This window comes from Macrotis lagotis, chromosome 8 (assembly GCF_037893015.1).
Source record: "Macrotis lagotis isolate mMagLag1 chromosome 8, bilby.v1.9.chrom.fasta, whole genome shotgun sequence".
Classification (NCBI taxonomy): Eukaryota; Metazoa; Chordata; class Mammalia; order Peramelemorphia; family Peramelidae; genus Macrotis; species Macrotis lagotis.
In genome coordinates this window covers 110,935,818-110,959,927 of record NC_133665.1, presented here as the reverse complement: position 1 = coordinate 110,959,927, position 24,110 = coordinate 110,935,818, and the positions used below count along the sequence as shown (strand labels likewise).

At 39.4% G+C, this 24,110-nt stretch overlaps 1 protein-coding gene across 1 annotated transcript in view; it reads left to right on the top strand.

The window, feature by feature from the left end:
* LOC141496087 (store-operated calcium entry regulator STIMATE-like) overlaps positions 1-24,110 on the top strand; it is a 72,255-nt gene that overhangs the window by 17,436 nt on the left and 30,709 nt on the right. Inside the window, exons 2-3 of the mRNA XM_074198213.1 lie at positions 18,243-18,291; positions 19,924-20,019. Of these exons, the coding sequence (XP_074054314.1) occupies positions 18,243-18,291; positions 19,924-20,019 (145 nt within the window). The remainder of the gene's footprint in view (positions 1-18,242; positions 18,292-19,923; positions 20,020-24,110) is intronic.

Genomic DNA, 24,110 nt, shown 5'->3' with positions numbered 1-24,110 from the left:
CTGCTGCATGTTGAAGAGCAGACTGCACTGAGGTACAGAATTCAGAATAAATGCATAATGGGGAATGAAGCGGACACTAGAAGGTCTTGGATTAGAACTGATCCCAAGACCATGACCTGGAACCCAGCTGCTAATCAGAAGTATAAGGGAATGTGAGTTGGCTTGCTGCGTGTTTGTACTGCAAGATCCAAGACCACAGAGGAAATTTAAGCTTCCCTCTCCCCTCCCCCTCTTTACTTCACATAGTCTACATTTAAGGCTGAAGTATTTAGAAAATTTTTTTTTGGTGTTTAGAGACAAATTTATTGATTAATATTTCATGTTATAGATTTTGTTTCACAGATCAGTCTACTGGGAAAGGCCATAGCAAGGTGTTATGGAGAGTTTCTGCCACTTAGCTGCCAGAATGGCAGTACCATATGAAGTCTTGTTAGTTTCCTGAACGGTGAAGAAAAAAATATATTTTCTTGGTGTAATTCTGTCGAGATCAGAAAGTGAAAGCAGCAGCCCCAGTGTGGGAATTCAGGTTTGAACTATAAGAATGTTTCTTGTTCTTATCTCCTACTGTGAACAAAATATGCCAGTGTGTGCTGAACAGAAACACTCTGCTGTTTCACCCATCTCCAAATTACTCTACTCCTTTGAACATAAAGACCATAGATAAGGCTGTGAATCAGGATAGAAGCATGTTAATAATATCTGGAGAAGAAGGATCCCATTCAGACCTACCAGTTATTGGCTTTAGATAACTAACTAGTTGTTCCCATCTGTCAGCAGAAATTGCCCTCATTCATCCGACTCTGCCTTCATACTGCTTATAGTCTAGGTTAATGACCAGAGGTTGATGATAATATTTCTGATGTGAAAATGAAAATACTGAATATTTTTTTTCTCCTGCCAGTTCCATTTCTGTGACACATTTTTCCTGAGAGTACCTATTGCCCGATAACTTTCTTTCTTAAAAAATGGATTATCCCTCACTGCCATCAATTATTGACCTTTGGAATTCCCAAGCACCATGGACCATTTATTTGTTAACTTGAAAAGCTTTACCTATTCTGTAGGATTTCTCCTAAAATTTCTTTAACTTGGGATAGATAAAGATAAGAGGGAAAAATGGACCTTTTCAAAATTAGGGGAAAACTTAAAAATCTAGAATAATTATTGATTTACAGATGAACACTTTTAGATAATTGCTATATCTTAAAAACAAACAGTTAACTTATCAGATCATTACTGGTTAAATGAATCATTTTCTTCATTGCTCTGAATTATTTGTATTTCTATTAAAGAAGTTCAAATATATATAATATCTCTACCATATATGTATATTTACTTCTATCTTTTAATTAACCCTCCCTCTTGCCAGTTGAGAACACAAAATAAACTAAATTCATTACAAACATGTTTAGTCAATCAAAACTGAATGCAAAATTAGTGCTTGAAGCTTTTTTGTAGCTTTGTGGTCCTGCCAGATCTTGACTATCTTTGTAAAGCATCAGAGTAGGACTTCAGTGGGAGAGAATAGCAATAATTTCTTACATTTCTATTGTATCTTATAATTTATAAAACATCCACAAATTATTTCATATGAACCTCACAACAGCCTTGTGAGTTTGGTAGGGTTACTTCACAGAAGAGGAAACAGATTCAGTCTTTGAAAACCATAATACACTATTGTTAGTGTCTTCATACTTTGTTTAACAGGCTGTCATGAAGGACTTATGAAGTGCCTACTGTGTCCAGGTGCTATGGTGAGCACTGAGGATACAAGGAAAAGCAAATTAAATATGAAGACAAGTCCTGTACTAAGTTGTTGTTATGACATAAGAAATGAAATCATATCATTAAAAATATGACCTTCAAAGAGCTCACGGTCTATTTAGTGGAAGAGACCAGCAAACTCTGTGCAGGACAGATAGCTAATAAACAATAGGGGAAAGGCCCTAGAATTAAGAGGCATTGGGATTCACTTTTGATAGACAGTGGCAGCATAGAAGGGGGGACAAAGGAAGCTGGAGAAGTCAAGAGGGCGGTTAGGAGACATGCCAGGCCTGGGGACTAAGATGTGAAGCACCTCTTTGAGGAGCTACCAGCATGTAGGTGTCACCATGATGCTGAGCACATGATGGACAGGGTATATATGTAATGAGAAGACTGGCAAGATGAGGGAGGAATGGAGAGGTAGGAAGCACTTTGAACCTTAAAACATAAATAAAAGTGAGTGGTTAAAGAGGAGAAATGACTATCCAGCATTCCCCAGAATTAGTAAGGGCGGAAGTAAGACTCAGCCCAGGTTTCTGAGTCCTCACTGACTGAACTTTTTAATTATATTTTATTGCCTTCTGTGTGCTAACTCATGATTGCCCCTTAAGACATTCAGTTTCTTTTTCTTAGCTTCTCCATCTATAAAATGAGGATATAATAATGTTATAGTCATGTGTATATATTATATGACATATATAAGAGTTTCTTTTTGGGGGTGGCTAGGTGGCACAGTGGATAGAGCACTGGCCCTGGAGTCAGGTGTACCTGAGTTCAAATCCGGCCTCAGACACTTAATAATTAACTTAGCTGTGTGGCCTTGGGCAAGCCACTTAACCCCATTTGCCTTGCAAAAACCTTAAGAAAAAAGTTTCTTTTTTTAAGTAGTGCTCTGTTAGCAAGCAGGGTCTGTCCCTTTCCTGACTAACTTGTGCATAGGTAGAGCTAGTATACTCCAGTCTGGCTCTGGCTTCTTGGCCTGAGCTGCTGGTACTTGGCATCCCCAGTTTCTGGAAGCACAGTAAAATAAGCCCCCCGCCCCCAACACTGGGCCATTTTCTCCATGTCTTTGGGCCTTTGTACAGGTTGCTCTCTGCCTCTCAGACTCTTGTCACTTCCTGCACATGCCATCTCAGTCTCATGCGTTTCTGACCCAAGACTTTTGCTGAGGCTGCTGTATTGCTATATTCCTACCATTTCCTGCTTCTAATGTTTACTTTTACATAGAATTTGTCTATGAACTTCAGTTCAATTCAGCAAGCATATATGAAGCCCCTATTATGTACTATGAATTGGATACTGGGAACACAAATATTAAAGGAAAACAGGGGAGGAAACAATACGTACCTAGAAAATGAAGCATACAAATGTGCAGGAATGAGCACATTCTAATAGAAAAATCAGTTTGTTAAGGTAAAAATGGTAGTTCCAAGGGAACAATGGAATGGTAGGGTAGAGTGGAGTAGGCTCATAGAAGGATGAGGGTGAGGGCATTGGGAGTAGTGGCAAAGGAAAGGAGCTTTGACCTAGGCAGTCTACTCCCCCAGAAACTCAAGGACTTTTAATTGGGAATTGGGAGAGGGGCATTTATTTAGCAGGGCACTGTACTTAGAGCTTTACAAATACTATCTTATTTAATCTTCACAACACCCCTGTGAGGGCACTAGATTATCCTATGATTTACATTAGCTATGATAATGTTGATTTAATTATTCCTGGACTAGAGGGGAGTCGAGGAGGGGGAGTCCTAACTGGTAAGAGTGGTAAGTCAGCCTTAATCTTCCACCAAGACAGCTCTGCTCAGTGAATCGTCCCAGTGAAGGAGATGGAGTGTGCAGGAACTTAACAAGGCCTTTGGTTCTGGACTGTTAGAGATACTTCTATTTGCACTTGTCTGGCCCCCAAATAGAGCAGCAGTGGTACAGGGGAGTCAGGAAGACTCTTCTTTTTGAGTTCAAATCTTACTTCAGTTACTTCTTAGCTTTGTGAATCTGGACAAGGCATTTCACCTTGCTTGCCTCCGTTTCCTCTTCTGTAAAATGAGCTGGAGGACATGGCAAACCACTCTAGTATCTTTGCCAAGAAAACCCCCAAAGGGTTCACCGAGAGTTGGACTTGACTGAAATGATTAAATAAATTGTCCTCAATATTTGAGGACAAGGACTGTTTCAGTTTTATCCTTGTGACCTCAGCACCAAGCAAATGGTAGAAGCTTAATAAATAAATGCCCAGCTAATTAGCTGATTGGGAATTAGTATTAATGTTAGTCTTAAATTTGCAAAGAAAACCATGACATCAGGGAAGTGATGACATGACAAGCATGTGAATTGGAGTTGAATGAGGGGGGCTGTGCTAAATCACCTTCACTTTTTCCTTCAGAGCCATCTGGGCCCAGTGGCCAGATATGAATCAGGACTGGAGATGGTCCTGGATGTAAGGTGAGCAGGGTTAAGTGACTTGTCCAAGGTTACACAGCTAGTAAAGCATCAAGTGACTGAGGCTGGATTCAAACTCCTGTTCTCCTGAAACCAAGGCCAGTGTTCCATCCACTACATCACTTAGCTGCTCTGGGAATTAGTGTATTTTAAAGTTGGCTAAGGAGCATTCAAACTACCTAAATTATGTTATCATCATTAACACAAATCTGAATTTACATCATTATTTCTAACTTTTTTGTACCTAGTACCCCATTGGTATCACTTGTGTTCTCACAAATGACCATTCTGTAGACTGAATTGAGGAGATATGACAGGAGAGCTTAAGACTTGAGTTGACTAGGCTTGGCATAGTCTGAGTTGAACATTTCTTCCCACCCCCCTACTTGGTCGTCCCTCTTCTGTCCCATAGTCCAGATGCCTATTTTTAGCCCCAGCTGTGACTTTAGAGCAGCACTTAAAGTAGGTCTTTCCCAACTTTAGAGACCTAATCAGCATATTTTGTCATATCAAGACAGTTTTCTGTTTACAAGTTAAGGGCTCTTTTTGAGGGCTGATCTGACTTCTGATTGCTCCCAAGGACTTACTCAAAAGTGCTGTGGCTCAGATAATCCTTTTAAAATTTTAAATTTGAAAGGAATTTTATATGCTCTTTTATAGAAGAGAAAACTGAAGCCTAGAGAGGAAGGGACTAGTCCAGGGTCACACAGGTAGTGGGTCCAACTGATACTCCCGGCCCTGGGTGGGGGAGAATCCAGTTTTCCGCAGCCCTGGTACAGTCTTCTTTATATTTCCCCATACTAGATCCTTGCCTTATACTGTTACTGGAATCTTTCTCCTGGGTTCTCCTGGTGCTAAAGTGTTAGAAAACGCTTCAGTTCAAGTAAAAGTAACTTGCATGAGGTTAAGTTTGTCACATCTTCACTTATGCAGAATTAATCAGGAGAGGTTGCTGTGGGGTGCATGCAGCAGATTTCAGTGTGCATGTATTAACAACAACAAGACCACTTTCTTCTGACTTGGTGGTATTGTCACTGATGAAGTTTCTGAAATAGCAAATTTTTGGCCATGCATGTGTTGTAAGTTATATTCACATTCACTCCTGGTTCTGTTTTCCTCTACTTAATCTCCTGCCTCTTTGACTGAGTCATTATGCAGCTTCCTTTTTTCCTTCCTCCCATCCCCCAGCATAGAAGTCCCCCAAAACTCTTTTTCTCTCTTCCTTCTATTCTTTGGTGATTTCATCTGTTTGCCATGAGTTAATGTATCATCTCTACTGAGGCAGTGCAGGCGCATTGGATAGAACTGAATTCTATTCTATTCAGACTAGTTAGGGGACACTGTCTCAGTTTCCTCAACTACCTTCTCTTTAGTGGGGATGATAATATGAGGATCAAATGAAGTAATATTGGTAAAGCACTTAGCTCAGAATAGCACCTGTTAAATTTGTCTTCCATCTATCCATCCAGAGAACTCCAGGTGAATTGTCCAATCCTGATCTCTCCACTTTAACATCTTTATCTCATTCTCTTAGGCATCTCAGACTCAACATGGTCAACAGAACTGATTTCTCTTTTATCACTACCTCCCAAATGGGCATTCTTCCCTTCATTTGAAGGCTCTCCCTTCATAGCTCTCAGGCCACTCTCCCTTTGCTTCTCAACATCCTTGTTATCTTCAAGGAAGACTTGGCTTGTTTTCCATTCCAGAGAACATCCCAAAATCTCTTCACTATGCTGATTGCCTTCTGCCTTGATTCTCCTTGATCCTTAATCCTTCAGCCACCTCTTCACTTGGATCAGAGGGCTGGAGGGAGGAAATAACAAGCTTCTTTAAAGAGGGCTCCTCATGTTGCAGTGACTCTCCATTTTCTGACATTAGCTCTAGGACCTTGGGCCAGCTTCCCCAGGTGTGCCCTCTCCCTCAGCCTTTCACTTTCCTTTTGGGTGATGTCGCCTGAGACAGAAATTATTTTTCTTATTTGTATCCCTAGGGCTTAGCATGTGCCAAAGACTGAAGAGGTGCATTATAGATATTTCTTGAATTGAAAAGTGAATTCAAGGCTCCACTGAGATATCATCTCTTCCATAAAGTCATCCCTCACCTTCCCAGGAGTATGTGTCTCTTCTCTTCCTGTGGCCTTTCATACTGAACTTATTTGTTTCCTGGTCAGAAGGTGAATTTCTTGAACTCAGACTGTCTGGTTTTCCCAGAGTCAGCCAGTTAACAAACCTCAATGGCTTTATGTACAAAACTGGTTTTACCCTCTAGGAGCTCCCACTCTAATGGGAGAGAGAGTAGCCAATAACTGCACATGTGAGACATGTACAGTGCTAGTGGGAGGCGATTTGAGAGGGAAGAAGAGAGGAAATGACCTTGATTTAGACCTGCTGGGCGCCAGACCCTTTGCTGCTCCAGGTGAGAGACAGCATGGAGCTCTAGCATCATGGTAGAGGACAAGCCAGTGGTTCCCACTGGAGCATAGAGGGAGAGGAGAAAGAAGAGAGAGAGAGCTTTGTAGTTTTCTAGATTTGATCCTAGAATTTAGAGAGGACCATTGGAATTGATTAAATAAGGAGGGAAGGGCCAGGGCCTGACAAGGGTCAGTCCTGAGCTTTGGCAGCTAAGTGGAATTGGATAGGAGTGAGGAAAAACTTAAGGAAGGGGTGATAAGGATCTGTAGAAGAGTGATGAGTCTGAGTGAAGAGAAGGATGTATAAGAGAGATGATTTAAAGGTAAAAACAAGATTTGACACCAGATTGGATTTCTGGGATGATCAGGAGTGAGGTGTTTGTTATAAAATAGTTTTAATTCAATTCATTTTGTATTACAAAACACTCTTTGAAACAGGCAATGGAATTTGCTCCCTCCCCCCACTTCACAACACTAAACCTGGTTAATCACTGTTATTAAGATATACAATACATCTGAAGATGGAGGAATGAGCCTTGGTGACTGGGAAGAGAGGGGAGCTCTGGGAAAGTTGGGGAAAAGGAAGGATTTAAGGAGGAAAGGTATTGAAGGAGGAGCATATTCCTGGTAAAATCATTTTCCAATGAAACATGATGCTTCTGAGAATGAGATCTAGATAAGTAGGAACTGTGCTCTGCCAAGAACAGTGTGTACCTGGAAAAACTGGTCTACTATAGTCATAGGGAGAGGAGGGCTGGTCAGCTCACCCAAGCCCAAAAGTGCTGAGTTGCTCAGAGAAGTCAACTGTTGGTTCTGTTAGGACTGGTCCTGTGCTTGTTGAATTTCAATTTAAAGTCTTCTTAAAACTTCCTTCTTTCCCTTAAGCCCTTGAATCTTTTCCATTCAGATCTCTTATTTTGCAAACTTTAATGACTTTAACATGTAATGTGTATAATCATTATTTCTATTGAGTCTTTTCCATCTGTTAGACTCTTGAGTTCTTTTAGAAAAGGAACTCTATCCTAGTGAGACCCAACTGGAATCCAGGAATGTAAGATCTTTAAGAGAGTTGCATGCTAACATAACATGACAGTTGTTACCACCATACACTTAGGTTGTGCTTTGTTACTAGAAGAGAATAATTCTCAAGCATCTCATTTTACAAAAGGAGTAATGAGTATTTCAGACTTGTACCCTGGCATCTATACCATAGTGCTCTTCACGTGATCACATCATTAATGCTTGTTATTGGATATGCTGAATGGCAATTTATTGTTATATTTATGCTGAGACTTGGTCTGTTTTATTGGAAAAAATATAAAGTGGTAAAAAAGGACACTGGAAAACAAAAGGCATCAAAATGAACCACTAAAAAGAAAGAATACCATTTAGGCTTTGCTACTGATAAGTCATGTGACCTTAGGCAAGTCACTTCCTCACCTCTTAAAAGAGGATAATCTTGCCTTATCTGTTTTACAGATGAGATAATTGATGTTAAAGTGCTTTGAAAAGCTGTCCTGAAATAGAAAGAATACCAGATCCACAACCAGAACATGGAGACTTGGGACTTGAGTCCAAGCTTTGTTCCTAACTTGATATATTGATCTTAGGCAAGACCCTTGACCTCTCAGCATCTCAGTTTATTCATCTGTAAAATGAGAGAAATCTGATCTCTCAGATTTCTTCCAGGCCTGGTTTTATTCTCTCTAAGGATAAAGTACGCTATAATTGTATGGTGGTAATATTTGGGCTATGTTAACATTTGTATTGTCATAGGTTAGGCCTCAGTAGGGCAGGTGGAGTTTGGTTTGACAGGAAATATCAAGTAATTATATGAACAGTGACCTCATCTGAGTTCTGGAAATTGTTGGATGTAATTGATTCTGCTTTGAGGCTTTATTTTTCCCTAAGTGATTAGAGAGAGGGAAGGAACAAGTACATGAATGAAGGAAGACATCTGGCCAAGACTGAGTCAGTGGAAAAAAATGTGGATTTTGTTTGTTTGTTTTCTTTCCTTCAATGTAAATTCCAAATTTAACACATTTTCTTTCTTGCTGTTCTTGACCTGTATTTCTGGTGACTTTATTTTTTGACTTGGTTGAGGGAATGGGTAAATCAAAAATCATTTAATAATAAGATTGGGATCCATTAGGGTTGGTTACTGAATCTTGAGGAAATTGCTGTTGAAATCCCATTTAGAAGTTGCCAAAGGCAGTCTTCTTTCACATAAGGAAGTAACACTGATCTTTTTGAATAACTCCTGGGCCCTTTACCCACACTAAATATAGCTTATAGAGTTCATTGGGAAAGAGATGTTATATATTTGGGGAAGATGCAGTCATTGTTAACATTAAAAAAAAACAAAAATGGAATTTTGTCTCTGAGCCTTTGTTGCAGAATAACTGATATACTAATGATTTTGCTTCTGGATTTCCTGTCTCTTTTTTACACTGATATATGTTTAAATGTCTTCAATTCCGTGGGGGTGGGGGTGGAGGGGGAGGGAAATGTATAAGGAGACCTGACTTCTAGGAGATTGTTCTTGACTTCAGGGCATGTCTTGATTTATCTTGGTTGGTTAGTACTTTCTACTTCAGATAATGATGTGTAATTATGTGCAAATTACTTGGGAACAAGCAATGCTTATGATATAGTTATATTTTATGAAAGCAAAGACACTTGTCGGGCCACTAGGTGGTATAGTGGATAAAGCACCAGCCCTGGAGTCAGGAGTACCTGGCTTCAAATCTGGCCTCAGACACTTAATAATTACCTAGCTGTGTGGCCTTGGGCAAGCTACTTAACCCTGCTTGCCTTGCAAAAACCTAAAAAAAGAAAAAGACATTTGTCTTTGGGTGTTTCTGTGCGTATTTCTAGTGACACAGGACCGAGAATATTTGACCTTGTGAAACTAGATTTAGCTGTTTCCCCCTCTTTTAGTTAGTTCTTTTTCAGTTCTAGGGAGCAGCAGGAATCAGTGAGATAGCACAGCAAGTCACATAAGTGGAGTTCATATTGGGATATTCCAATGTTCTCAAGTCCCTAGCATCCTCTCCTAAGATGCCACAGAGTCCTGAATATCCTTCATTCAGAACCTCAAAGGTCCCAGGAGGGGACAGTTAGAGCAAGAACTCAGGTGGCAAAGCAGTGCAGTAGGAGGTGGAACCTGGCCTTGGCTCAAAATCCTAATTCAGAAAAGTAGAAGGCTAGAGAGAAAAGGATACCAGATTGTAGCTGCTGGCTACTTGAGTTCGATTCTACCTATGAGGATCATTATTCCATCCTTGGGAAAGCAAGGGTGGAAATAAAACAAAAATTTATTAAAAAGGTTACAAGACATAGTAAGGGCTAGGGATGGAGGAGGGGGGGGGGAGAGAGAGAGAAAAGAACAGCCAAGCGCATTGTCTGGGCCACAGGTTGGTAGAGATGAACTGTGGCTCTAAGCTGGAGTCCAGCTTAGGTTTTTATGTCTTGCCTCTCTTCCAGAGGGCAATAGGTGAACTCCCTTCCCCTATACTGGACCTGGAATTAGGTAGAGGGTAAAGCCTTAAGGAGATCAGGATACAAATTTTACATTAAACAATGAATCTATGGTACATCAAGAATGAGGAGGGCCTCCACCCAAGCATCTTTTAAGATTACAATTGTTTCTGTTACAATCATAATTCTCTACTTCTAGTCAATTTACATCTCCACCCAAGTTCTACATTTACAGTTCTCTTTGTTCCTTACTCCCTGCAATTGTTGCCCTTTTTGTATTTTCAGGATTTCATTCTGATATCTCCTATTTCTCCTAAGCTGACTTATTTTTAGATTGAGATCCTACCTACCTTACCTTTGAACTACTTTGTCAGGATTTCCTTCCCATGACATTAGGGACTCTTTCACCAAGCTACTTCCCAATTCTCAGTAAGGCCTGGATGTAGACAGATGGACTATATATATGCTGTGTGGTTTTGTTTGGGGTCACAATCATCAGGATCTTTAAAAAAAACATCTAATAAACTTTTCTAGTTAGTTCCCTTGTGATTTGGTAAAATGGCTGCTAAAAAATTAATGCTCTGCCCTGTACAGCTGTTCATGAACTTGGAACAGAGAAAAAAAATTACATCTTTATTTTCCACTAACCTCTAATTGAAATTTAGCATTTTCTTCAATTGTGTTTTAAAAAACCCACGGCGGGGGGTGGGGGTGGCTAGGTGGCACAAAGGATAGAGCACTGGTCCTGGAGTCAGGAGGACCTGAGTTCAAATTTGACCTCAGACACTTAAAATGATCGTGCCCTCCATGATTTTGCTTATGAGGAAACTGAGGTCCAGAAAAGAGAAATAAGTTGTTCCAAGGTAAAGAAAAGAGCTGGGACTAGAATATCCTTCCACACCTCAATCTCTGGGTGATCAGGCTCCCAGGAGGATAGATGGGAAGGAAGGATCAGGCCACTACTTTAAAAGTTCTGTTTTTGGCACCTAGCTGCCTCTCTAATAAGCTTTGAATAGATAAATGCCATTGCTGTGTGGAAGGTGGAGAAGAGGGGTTATAGGATAGTTGGTTTTTCACTTTTTTTGTAAAGTAGGAGGCAAAATTCTCTTATGAGAGTGTGGATGAGGGATATGATACGAAAAGAGAAAGTTTGAAATTCAGGCTGTGAAAAGTATCAAAGTCAGCCAGAGAAGAAGGGAGGAATGACTTAAAAGCCAGTTGAAATTAGCTAACATTAGTGGAATCCAATAGAAACCAAGAAGAGAGATTGTAGGGACAGGGATTGGTAAGGGGTGAACAACTCTCTAAGGTAATGAGGTGGCAGTGGAGAGAACACTGGACCTGGTGTCACAAAGGCCTAACTTCACACTTGGTCTCAAGACACTTGGGCAAAGCCACTTAATCTGTCTGCCTCAATTTCTTCATCTGTAGAGATAATATTAGTACCTGCCACCTTGAGGAATAAAATGTAAAGTGCTCTGCAAACCTTAAAGAGTCATATAAGTGCTAAGTATTTTTCCAGTCCTGACTCTATCTAAAACTTCTTGTTGTTATTAAGTTGTCTAACTCTTTGTGACTCTGTGAGTCACACACATGTACTATTCATGGGATTTTCTTAACAAAAATATTGGAGTGGTTTGCCATTTCCTTCTAAAGTCAAACAGAGGTGAAGTGACTTGCCCAGTCACTTCACAGCTAGTGTCTAAGGTTACATGTGAAATCAGGTCTTTCTGACTCCAGACTGAGCCTTCTATCTACTGAGTCACCCAGTTGCCCACCAAAAACTTACTAGGGGTACTGGGCCTCAGGCTTAGAGAGAGAGAGAAGTGTTCCCTACTAGCATCAAAATCTGGTTTTTCCAAAAGAAGAAGCACTAAATCTCAAAAGATCAAAAATTTAAAGGTAGAAGAGATCTTAGAAATCATCTAGGGGGCAGCTAGGTGGCACAGTGGATAGAGCATTGGCTCTGGAGTCAGGAGGACCTGAGTTCAGATCTGGCCTCAGACACATAATAATTGCCTAGCTATGTGATCTTGGGCAAGTCACTTAACCCCACTGCCTTAAATAATAAAAAAAAGCAATCATCTAGTTTAACCCCTTCATCTGAAGACCAATTTGAACCCACATTCTATGACTCAAAATCTAGTACTCTGTACTGATGACAGCAGGTTTCAACTTAGCGCAGAAAGACTTCAGATCAAAAGATCAACAAAAATTAGAATCACCAAGTGAGGATTCTGGGCTGGGTTAAATTCAATCCAATAGGCATTTATTAACTACTTACTACAAGGTTATAAAGACAAAATTTTAAAAGTTCCTAGTCTCAAGAAGCTTACAGTCTACTGGGGGAATATACCAGTATATACAGTGATATATAAATTACTTGAGATAAAGCAAAATAACTAAGTTTACTGACATTAAATAAACTTTGCAACTTTTTGCATCTTTAACATTTTTAATATGCAACATGTGAATAGTTCATTTCTGCATTTCTCTTCTGTGTATTTAAAACACTTTTAGTAATCTTCCTTTTTTGGCAACCCTATGTCTAACTCCTCCCCTTCAAGGTCTTCTACTGATTAAGAAGAGGAAAAAAACCCCTCTTTTTAGAAATAAACTTAGTAAAGAAAAACCAATCTACACACAGTGTAACCATATCCAAACGTATATGTCTGAGTGCATCATTTCTATAACATGCTTTAGCAGAGGCCCTCTGAAGAGATGCATTGTTCAGAACTCTCAATCTTTGCTGATCTTTACAGTGATGCTGATGTAGTATCAACTATTCATTTCACTCTGCTATATAGTTCATAGTACCCAGGAATCTGCAATTGTCTTGTTATTTGTTAGAGCACAATAGTATTCTATCATACATACATAACACAATTTGATGATATATAACATCAATCATTCCTAAATTGATTGGCACTTCACCCCCTTAGATTCTAGTTCTTTTGTTTGTTTCTCTCCTTTTTTAATCTTCCTTCCAAAATGGCTAAATTTGTTTTGTTTATGATTATTCCCTCCCTTTTCCCTTTTAACGCTACCTCTTTTTATCCCTACCTGTTTCTCTGTTAAGTTAGATGCATTTCCACACTGGACAGTTTTTCTGAAGAGACATGCTCCAATGTGGATTTTCCAACCTGAATTTTAAAAATGAATTAAAGAGCTAAGCAAGGCTAGATAAAAGAGGATAAATGTAAGAACATGGCACAGTTCTAGAAATAATGTCAGGAATGCTGAAGTTCCAGATTAGATCAGTGAGGGAAGTTAAGGCCAATAAAAAGGGTTTTCAAAAAATGTGTGTGTGTGGGGGGGTCTAAAAGTGACTAGACCAATGTTAACTGACAGAGCTATCCTGTTCTGATTTTGCTTTTTCCTCTGCAAAAGAGAATGACCTTTGCTCTGCAAATGTCAGAACAATTTAGATTTGTTAGAGTGATCATCTAGTCATAAAAATTGGACAAGATCTCAGAGACTGAGATACTACCTCAAATAAGAGATAGATCCCTTTCTATATTTGAAAATTTTTTGAAAGGTTAGTTTCCTCCCATTGACTCTTTGCAGGTATCATTCATAAGAAATCTTAGAAAAACCTAGATTCAGATCCTTTCTCCCTTACTTGCTATGGGAACCTGATCCTTTCTCATATGAAGAGGTGACTCTTTTCTTGCCTTGATCCTGTTCCATCCTACCTTCTTCAACAGAACATCTCTTTCTCTCCCTACTTTCTCACTAATTTTCAGTCTCATCCAGTCCACTGGCTACTTCCTGGCTGCCTACAAATAAACTCATGATTCCCTTGTCCTTAAAAAACCTTCAGTCAATCCAACCAACTCCACTAGCTTGAAAATACTGTCTAGAAACTGTGCTTCTGCTTCCTCTCTTCTCACTTTCTTGACTTCTCTGTAATCTTTGACTCTTTTGATCACTCTCTTCTGGATTCTCTCTACTTTCCAGGGTTTAGTGACACTGTTCTCTCCAGTTCTCCTACCTGTCTGACTGCTCCTTCTCAGCCTCCTTTGCTGGATCTTCTTACTTATGATCACTAATCATGGGTATTCCCCACCAGGATCTGCCCTTGGCCTTTCTGTCTTACTTTATGTTACCTTGCTTGATCATTTAATTAACTCGCATGGATTTAATTATCATCTCTTTGTAAATGATTCTGAGATCCATTTATCCAGCGCTGACCTCTGTTTTATTGATAGTTTCATACCGAATGTCCTGTAAATATCCTGAACATGTCCAAAACTAAACTCATTATCTTTTCCTCCTTTCTCTTTTTTGACTTCTCCATTATTGTTACCATCCTTCTAATCATCCAGTTATGCAATCCAGTTAGTATTCTCTATACCCCCACTTTTGTGATTATTGCCCCATTTATCCTTTCTGTTGTCTAGTCTTGTAATTTCTATGTTTACAACATTTCTCATTTACATATATTTCATCTATATCTTCCCTCCCTTTCTCACCTGGCCACTACACTAGTGGAGGCCCTCATCTTCTCTCACCTGATGTATTGAAATAGGCCTTCCTGTTTCCAGACCATCCTCTTCCACTCAGCTGCCAAATTCATCTTCCTAAAGCACCTATGTCACTCTCCTCAATAAATTCCAAGTGTCTCCCTATTAGCCCTGGAATCAAATTTATTAAATACTCTCTTTAGTTTTTAAAGCCTTTCACACCCTGGTCCCATCCTGCCACTTCAAGTCTTACTTTATTTCTCTCTATGAACTCTAAATTCAATGACATTGGCTTTTCTTCTGTTTCTGGAACATGAAACTCCATCTCTGTACTTTTTGTCTCTTCTTTGGCTGTCTCCTCCCTTGATGGCTTACCTACTTGCTTCAAGACTCAAATCCCACTTCTACAGGGAACCTCTCATTATCCCAGTATCTTCCCTCCTAATTTAACTTCCTTCTACAATATGTATAGCTTGTATGAGCATAATTTTTGCATGTTGTCTCCACCTTTAGAATGTGAGCTTTTATATGGAAGAATGTGTGTTCTGGTCTTTATATCCCTGGTTCTTAGCCCAGTATCTACTCTTATTAACTCACTGGCAAGTTAGAGTCCATTGTAGAATTTTGCTTTTTCCCTTATTTTCTCATCAAAAAGTTGTGACAGTCTAGTAGGTTAGTTCTTTGTTGAGCAGTAGTTAGCATTAATTGACTCTGGATGCTGCTTTCTCCCATTCATGTTCCTCTTCTCCTTCTGCACCATCATTAGCAGCTCATAAATCTACCAGAAGTTGTATTTCTTAATTGTAACAGATAGGAACATACATTTTCCATAGACTTGTGCTGATCTGTTTTTCTCACTACTTTATTTTTAGGTGGGGAAGAAGGATTCTTACCATGCATGATACTTCCATTGTTGGCAGCTAATGAAGAAATATTTTGCCTATTGGCTGACTAAGCGAGTACAAAGTTGAAACCACCACCAACAAAATCCTATTTTCTTTTCTGTAGTTTGATCTGCCACAGTAAAGACCTATTGCTCTGACTTCCTATGACCCGAAGGACCCATAGATGACTTCTTATGAGTTGAGTTTAGATTTTTTGCTGTTGAGTTTTATGTTTCTGCCACCTCTTCTGGGTTAATACAGAGATATTTGCCTTTAGAAGACATTCAGAAATTAGAAGTTGGTCTTCTGCGTGGTATAATATAGTGTTAGGCTCAGAGTTAGAAGTACTGGATTTAAGCCAAGCTTCAACACTTGGTGGCTTTTTGCCCCTGGGCAAGTTACTTAGATTCTCTGAATGTTTCTTCCTCTGTAAAATAGGGATAAAATTATTTATATCACCTATTTTACAAGGTTGTTGTAAGGAAAATATAAACCTTAAAACAATATATAAATGGGAGCTCTTATTATTGATTCTACTAGCCCCAATTGCTTGGGTTTTATTCAGCTTTTATTATATTACCTGCTTTTTATTATATTACCTTATGGAAAAAGGAGAGAGGAGTTTTTCATATTATGCAAAGTTCTTCAGTTGAAGAGCTTATACTTTGTCCTGAAAAGGTGACATCGTTCTCAGAATTACATGATCTCAGTGCAAGTTCTAGGTCTTCAGGTTTGGGCTCAGCTACAGACTATAATATCTATTGCCTCAGGATCAATCTCAGTAACTTTAGAGAGACTTATTATAAGGTGGGCCAAAGGATGATTAATTTGTTAACTGCAGTAACTCTTAAGTACCATCTGAGTGGTGGATTGCAATTTGTAATGACCTGAGGGGATACTACTACATTGCAGAATGGCTCATTATTTTTGTTAAATTTTTTTGAATTTATTTTTTCTTTTTTTATAAATTCATTTTTTATTGGAGTTCTGTATTCTTTGTAGGTCTATATTCTTTATTTTCATAAATATTGCATTTCAAATTCTTCACTTTATAGTGATAAATCACGGCGAATTCTGACTGTGGTTCCTTGAGTATTTTTTTTCTTTGACCTAGATTTTGGTTATGATATTCCTGGGAGTTTCTTTTGATCTAAAGGATGGGGAGTTTCAAGAAGTGACTATTGGCTACTTTGCCCTTTGGTTCTAAGAAATCTGAGCATTTTTCTTTTGAGAGCTCTTGAAATATTTGATTTCTAGCCCCTTTTTTTGGCTAGGGAATTCAGATAGTCCAATAATTCTTGATTTTTTTTTCTCATTGATTTGTTTTCTATGTCACTTGCTTTTTTGTTATGAGATAGTTTACATTTTCTTCTGTTTTCCTCCCAGCCTTTTGACTTTATTTTTAACATTTCTTATTTCCTCATGGAGCCATTAGCTTCTATTTTGTTCATTCTAATTCTGAGAGAGTTTGTTGCTTGGACAAGCTTGTGTCAAAGCTGTTAATTCCCTTTCCCATTCTTCCATAGCTCTCATTTCTTTTCTACATTTTACATTCACATTATGTTTGTAAAAACATTTTAAAACTTTTTTTCAACTCTTGCTCATTTCTTTCAGGAATCTTGGTTAGATTTGTGCCCAAGCTATGCTTTATTCTTTATTTTATAGCTTGATAATTCCAATCACCATAATAGCCCTTTTGGTGGAGTCTTTTTTCCCTTCCAGCCTAGTTTCTGACTACATTATGTTATTAGGGTTGGGCTCCACTTCACTACTAGAGGCATGTCTGAACTGGTTCTGTTTTTGCTTTTTTTGACGGTATTGATATTGTATTAGTACAGGATCTGAGGGACAAGTTGGGTTTTTTTAAGCATCTTTCAGTGTTCCCAGGGTGATCCAACCCAGGGCAAAGTCCTCCTGTTGCCTTCCCTTGCTTGAGCTCTGCAAATTCCCTGGCCTGAACTTAGGCCTGGTCAGTAGTGGACTGCTTCTGGATTGTACCCATGTCAACTAACTGGAAAACTTTCTTGGTTCAGAGTGACAAAATTGTAGACTCCCCTGTAGTCTAGGGTTCCTGCTTTGATTATTCCTCTGCAGGTAGCCTGGATCTTTAAATGAGACCCTGCCTTGCACCTCTTTGGTAGCCGTACTGCTGTAGTGCTGGCTTCTAAGCCTCCTCATTTCTCAGTGAACCACCCAGGTCCTCCTCACTTGAGAATTCCACTCCCCTATTCAGGTACTCCTTCTCAGATCGACTTCAAACTGTGACCTGGAACTGGGTGGTGGGGGGACAAATCTACCAATAGATAGCTTTCCCTGTGGCATTTTGGAGCATTTCCAGACTACTGTCAGAGTACTGGGACCTTTTCCTTGCCCTGTGGCATAGCCTTTCCCTGGACACTGGAGTGCTCCAAAGGAAGTGTGCTTTTGGCCAGTCCTGTCCATCTCCCAGTACTGAACTGGCCTAGACAAATGACTCATTGATTTTTTTTTTTGTATTTCTCTGTTAGGATTTTAGGTTCTGTAAATTTTTTAGATCTGTTGGAGAAGTTTGTGGAGTGGAGCTAACAGTCCATTCCTGCTACTATCTTGGCTCTGCCTCAAAATTGCCCATTCTTAAAATATGGATTCGTTAGAGTAGACATACAGAGCATATGTACTTTTCATTAGCTATTTCTTATCTTGCCATGTGCTCAGTATAAAGACTTTAATTCAGTCTTGTGAATACACTTAGTGTGCTAATCATCCGTCTTTATCTTGTTTCTTGAGGAATCCACAATGACTGTCTTTACTTTTCTTTCAGTCAAACGATTCAGAGAACCAAAGCATGAAAGGCGTCCATGGAGGATATGGTAAGTTTTAAGTATTAATGGTTTTAGAATGCTTTTATGTATGTGAACTGCCCATTTTGTAAAAAAAAGAAGAGTCATCACTAACATGGAACATAAAAATATTTGGAATACTTTTATAGACTCAGACATCAAGGGGGATATGAAAGATAAGAGTCATTTTTCTCCTGGCATTTTTAAAAAAGACAATCTCTTTTCTTATTACATCATTTCTCTGTTTTCCAGTTTTTGAAGACAAAAGATAATACAAATTCATCAATCTCCTCCTGCAGGCTCTTCTTTTGATGACTTCTCAGAGTTTGATAGGCTAATGAGTTAGAATTCATTTATGATGTCTGAACTTGAATATGTAATAGACCTAATTTAGAGATCAAATCTGTCATTCCAAATTTATATTAATGCTTCCCTTTGGCCATTGGTTCTTTTATTCTTCATTGCTACTTAAATCAGAGACTGGCCAATAATGCTGCAACTTTTCCTCTTGGAGGTACCGTGGTAGTGCTTCTTGAAAGTAAGCTGCACAGAACCACTTAAAAGAAAAGAGGCAATTTCTTCTGGAGATGACCTTTGAAACCACTTCTTTGGGTGTCTGCCCTGTGACCAATAAAAATTCTCCAATAGAATCACAGCAAGACATCCCTTCATCAACTTCTTTAGAGAATTAGCACCATGTACTTCACTGTTGTAGAAATCATTACTATTGCTTATGAACTCTGTTAGAATATCTTATATTCTAATGGTCCTGGGCATTTTTGTTACTAACAATCACCTCTCAGGACCTGAAAGAGACCCGATAGCAGCTAAGACTTTGGGTACTCCAAGGACCTTTGTCTCACATGTGTTTAAATTCTAGTCTTGAATTTTAGCTTCTCCTTCATCTCCTTTGTTATTCTAAAATGTGACACAGCTGGAGGCCATTGTAAACCACTGCAGAGGGGCGGAGGGCTCACAAGCTTGGGAGGGAAAGGGGCAATCTAGAACACCAACAGAGTCAGCCTATAGCCACAGTTCTGTGACCTGTCTTGGGGAATTTGTTATCTATGAGAAAAAAGCTGAGATACTTTACTTTGCCTTTCAGTCACACTTGTATCAAACACAGAGCAGCATTGCCTTCAAACCCAGTACAGAAGTCTGGCAAGCTCTGTTGTTCTACTGTCATTCATTCATTGCTTAAATGATGGCAGCTCAGATTGTTCCAGCTTGTGGAGGGTGGAGGGTGTAATGGTGAGGTGCAAAATTCAATCTTGCATCTTACCAACAAGTCTGGGGTGGTGAATCTTTAAAATGATATTTCTTGTACTTCAGTATGAATCAAGTAGATAGTATTTTTTAAATTGTGAATGAATCAGAAGGAAGAGGAAAAATGTTTTTAATTTCAGTGATTGATAGGCTTGTCAAATGTCATATTGATGGTGTCTGAAACTGGCAAAATACTGACCATAAATTGTCTTTGACTGTCCTAGTGAAAGATGAAAGGGGAGTAGTAGGGCCTTTCTGGTGTGGGCTTATAGACCCTTTGCAGCTTTCAGAATTCCTTATATCCAATGATTGCCTGATGCTGTGCTTGATTTGGGGAGATGAAAGCATGCCATACCTTTCAATCATTCTTTTTGAATACTCTCTTTTTCTGTATAGGTTTCTTGATACCTCCAAACAAGCCATAGGAATGTTATTCATCCACTTTGCAAATGTCTACTTATCAGACCTTACTGAAGAGGACCCTTGTTCACTGTAAGTATCCTGTATTTGACATAGCTTTGCCTAAATTTCCTTCACCCACAATTTTGACCTTATTCTATTCCATTCCCAAGAAATACAAGAATTTGGGCTTCTTTTTGCCAAATGATGGGTCTCTGTTCTTTCTCTTATATCTCCTTCAGTTTGGAGAGCTTTTCACTCATTTTGGTTTAATTCTCATCTCTTATATATATCTTTCCTGTTAAATCAATTAATATGCATTGAGATAACCATTTCCTATATGCTAGGTAGTAGGAATCCAAATTCAAAAGTGAATTGCTGCTCTGAAGGAGCTTAGATTCTAGTGGGTGAATAACATATTTATAGACAAGTGAATACAAGATATGTGCAAAAACAAAGCAGTGATTGACTTGGAGGAATGGGATGCAATGAGGGTCTATATAGGAGCCTCACCAACTGCAGGAATCAGAAAAGGTCAGTTAAAAGCACTGGTCCTTGAGTTGAGCTTTGAAGGGAACTTGACCTTCCAGGAGGTAGAGGTGAGATGAAAGAGTATTCTATGTGTGAGGAATAGAGTGGAAGTAAAGGCCTTGACATGGGAGATGGGATGTGGTAAAAAGGAAATGATAAATGTATGGGGGATAAGAGGTAAGGCCAGACCCTGAAACTTCTAGTGCAAAGAATGATATGGTTATTAGACCTGCATTTTAAGAACATTGGTTTGTGACTGTAAATGATGGACTGGAGAGGAGAGAGACCAGAAGATAAATTAGGCTGTGGCAGACTTTCAAGTCACATGAGCAACAAGGAAAGGGCTAGACATTTTCGATGATCCCCACACTCTCAAAAGTAGATATTGTAGGCAGTAGAAAAAGCAATTTCAGCTATCTCCATGTTCTAGATTTGGAAGGATACAAAACAAAGCAAGACCTGATGCTTGTGGTGCTGAGGTCATTTAACACTTCCCCACCCCCCCACACCACCGGCAACAAGGCTGCTCTAGCAACAAACACTTCGACAACAGCTATTCCAGGCCTCAAACTTTGTTCCTTTGTGTCATGAAAGCCCCACTCTTAACTTTGAAAGTGGGCAGCCCTTCAGGGGTAAGAGCCTGCGGGAGCCACTGCCCCATAGCCCCTGTGATGTAGAGCTCTGACCTGCCATTGCTGGGTCAGAGAACTAATGAAGAGAAGGAGCAAGGTAGACAGGATCAGACTTTTTGAGGGTGAGTGTGTGTGTGTGTGTGTGTGTGTCTATCTGTGAATGCGCATGCACGCCATACAGCACTCCACTAAGCCCAAGATCTGAATCAAGGAGCTATGAATCATCTATTGTGGGAGGAGGCAAAAAAGATACAAACCCCCAGAGCATCCAAATTCTGGCATCTGGCTTCTTGTAAAACTAAGGATGATGATCCGATGCTTGATGAAGAAAAGGACTCTGGGGAATGAGGAAAGCTCAGAGCCACCAAATAGTTTCGCAGCAGTTCAAAAGAGAATTGTGAGAGTCCAATTTATGGCTTGCAGAAATGGTAATGGCAGTAGTCTGGATGAGAGATTTGGGGGCTTGGATTAGAGTAGCTGTGGGGGAGGTAGGAGATCCTCACTTGGTGGCTACTTCCTTTCTACCACAGACAATGTGAAGTTCAAGGTGGAGGTTTTTAAGTGCTATCACAAAACTGATGCCAATAGGTACTTAATTATACTATCTTGGACTCTGGTGCAACTTGTCCTGTTCCTTTGTCATTTAATGAGGAGCTTGGAGTTCATTGGAGCACTTGTTCTTCAAACAAGTGACCAGCTACTTCTCCAACTGTAGCAAATGCAATTGAAATTCAGTCTTTATACAATTTCCAGGAGCTGGGAATGTAGTCCTGCCCTAACAATCAGCCATCCTTACTCTTTCCATTCCCTTAATAACAGCACCAATTAAACACCTGTTGAGCTGGGGACAAGAAATGTGTAGACCAAAGACAGCCCTTGCTCAAAGGAGTTTACATTTCACCCAGACTTAGTACAGAGAGTAAGTAGATAAATTGAAGCTTGGGGAGAGCCCTGAGCCAGGGAGTGGAATGACAAATTAAAGCCAAGACTAGGAGGCCAGTTTGGTTGGCATTTAGACAGTGAAAGGCAGAAGGGAGAGATAAATTTAGAAAAGTAAACTGAGGCCAGAATGTTTGGGGCTTTGAATGCCAAACTGAGGAGCTTGTATTTTTTTTCATCCTAATGATAATAAGAAACTGGAAATTTAGAATAGAATTTGAAAAAGATAATTTTGAAAGCTGTGTGGAGGACAGGTTAGGGAAGAAAAAAGCTAGAAGACCAATTAGGAAGAGATTGTCACCATCTAAAAAGAGGTAATGAAGGCCTAACCCAGGATGCTTCTCTTTTTTTTTTTTTTAAAGGTTTTTGTAAGGCAAATGGGGTTAAGTGGCTTGCCTAAGGCCACTCAGCTAGGTAATTATTAAGTGTTTGAGACCGGATTTGAACCCAGGTACTCCTGACTCCAGGGCCAGTGCTTTATCCACTATGCTTCTCTTCTTTGCTATCAAGTTTTTTGAAAAAGTTGTTTATACCAGTGTTCCCACTTTTTCACTCCTATTTTTTTAGCTCATTTTAGTCTGCTTAATATCCCTCCCATTTTGCTGAAATTGTTCTCTCAAATAAATGCAGTGACCTGGTCATTTAAATTCTAAGAGACAACTTGGGTGGCAGGTGGCTTAAGAGCTAGGCCTGGAATCAGTAAGACTTGAAGTTCAAATTGGACCTCAGACACTTGGGCAAGTCACAGGACAAAGAAGTGGCAAACTACTCCAATATCTTTGCCAAAAATCATCATGGTTTTGGTCTGATATCCTCCAGAGTCACTGAGTGTGGAATACAACTGAACTACAGTCATCAAATCCACTGGTCTAATTCTTCTTCTCTCTGAAGCTTTTGACTTGTTAATAGACCATTCCCTCCTGCTGGATAATTTCTTTCCCTCTGAAGTCCCATTTCTCTATAGATAGAACTAAGATAGGAAGCTGCTCATCATTCATGCATCATTTTAAGATTTTCAGACTGCTTTACCTGTAGATGGCAAAGTGGATTGGAATCTGGAAGACTTGAATTCTAATCCTGATTATTTTTGCCTAAGTGACCTTGGACCTAGTCTCTTCTGTAAAATAGGGTTAATAATGGCACTTGTTTCAACAGGATTATTGTGAAATAGATGCTGTTAAGATCCAAGGAGCTAATATTTGTAAAGCTCTTTGAAAGCTTTAGCGTGCTGCATAACTGTTAGTTGTTTTTGTTATTGTTATCAAGTTCCTTGCTATTCCCTGTGGGGCTTTAGAATGGTTGCCAACCTTACTGGGATAGTTTGGGTGATAAGCAGTCTGGAGAGAGGGGAATGCCTTTTAGAAGCACTGTTACCTGTCTTGAGATAGGACATCAATGGCAAATTGGTAAGTGGTGAATTCTCACTTCATGTATTCTAAGAGCTTATTGATTTAGTTTAAAGCAAACAAAACGATCGAATCCTCAGATGTTTTAGGTAGATCTTAGTTAAAAGAAACCAAGAGTACATGATTGTTCTGTAATGCTGAGATGGCCAGAAGTCCCATATACATTATGGAAGAAGCCCTAGCTGAAGAATCAAGAAACTTGGATTCTCTGTGATTTTGGAGAAAAGTCCCTTGCTATCTCTGGGCCTCGGTTTCTTTAGCTTTAAAGTGGGGCAGTAAGTCTTAACCCTGTCCTTCCTGCTTCACAGGAATATTCTAGGAAATGCAAGAGAACAAATGTATAAATACTTAAAACATGTTTAAATGTAGTAGAAATGTCAAGTACCATTGTTGTTTTAGGAGACATCAGCAATTAGGTGTGAGAAACTTCTGAAGCCAGCTCAAATAAGAGGTAGACTTCTCTGTCACTGGAGGTCTGCAGGTAGAGTTTGTATGACCATTGGCTAGAGAGATTATTATATCAGGTAGTGGGCCCCTCCCAGCCCTGAAATCCTGTGGAGGAAAAAATACATTCTAAAGCTGAAGTTTAGGATGGGGTGACTGCTAGCTTTCAAACTTATGAGGCAGGTGGTGTCATGTGATACAGAGGTTTTCAAACTTTCCACGGTGGTAGAAT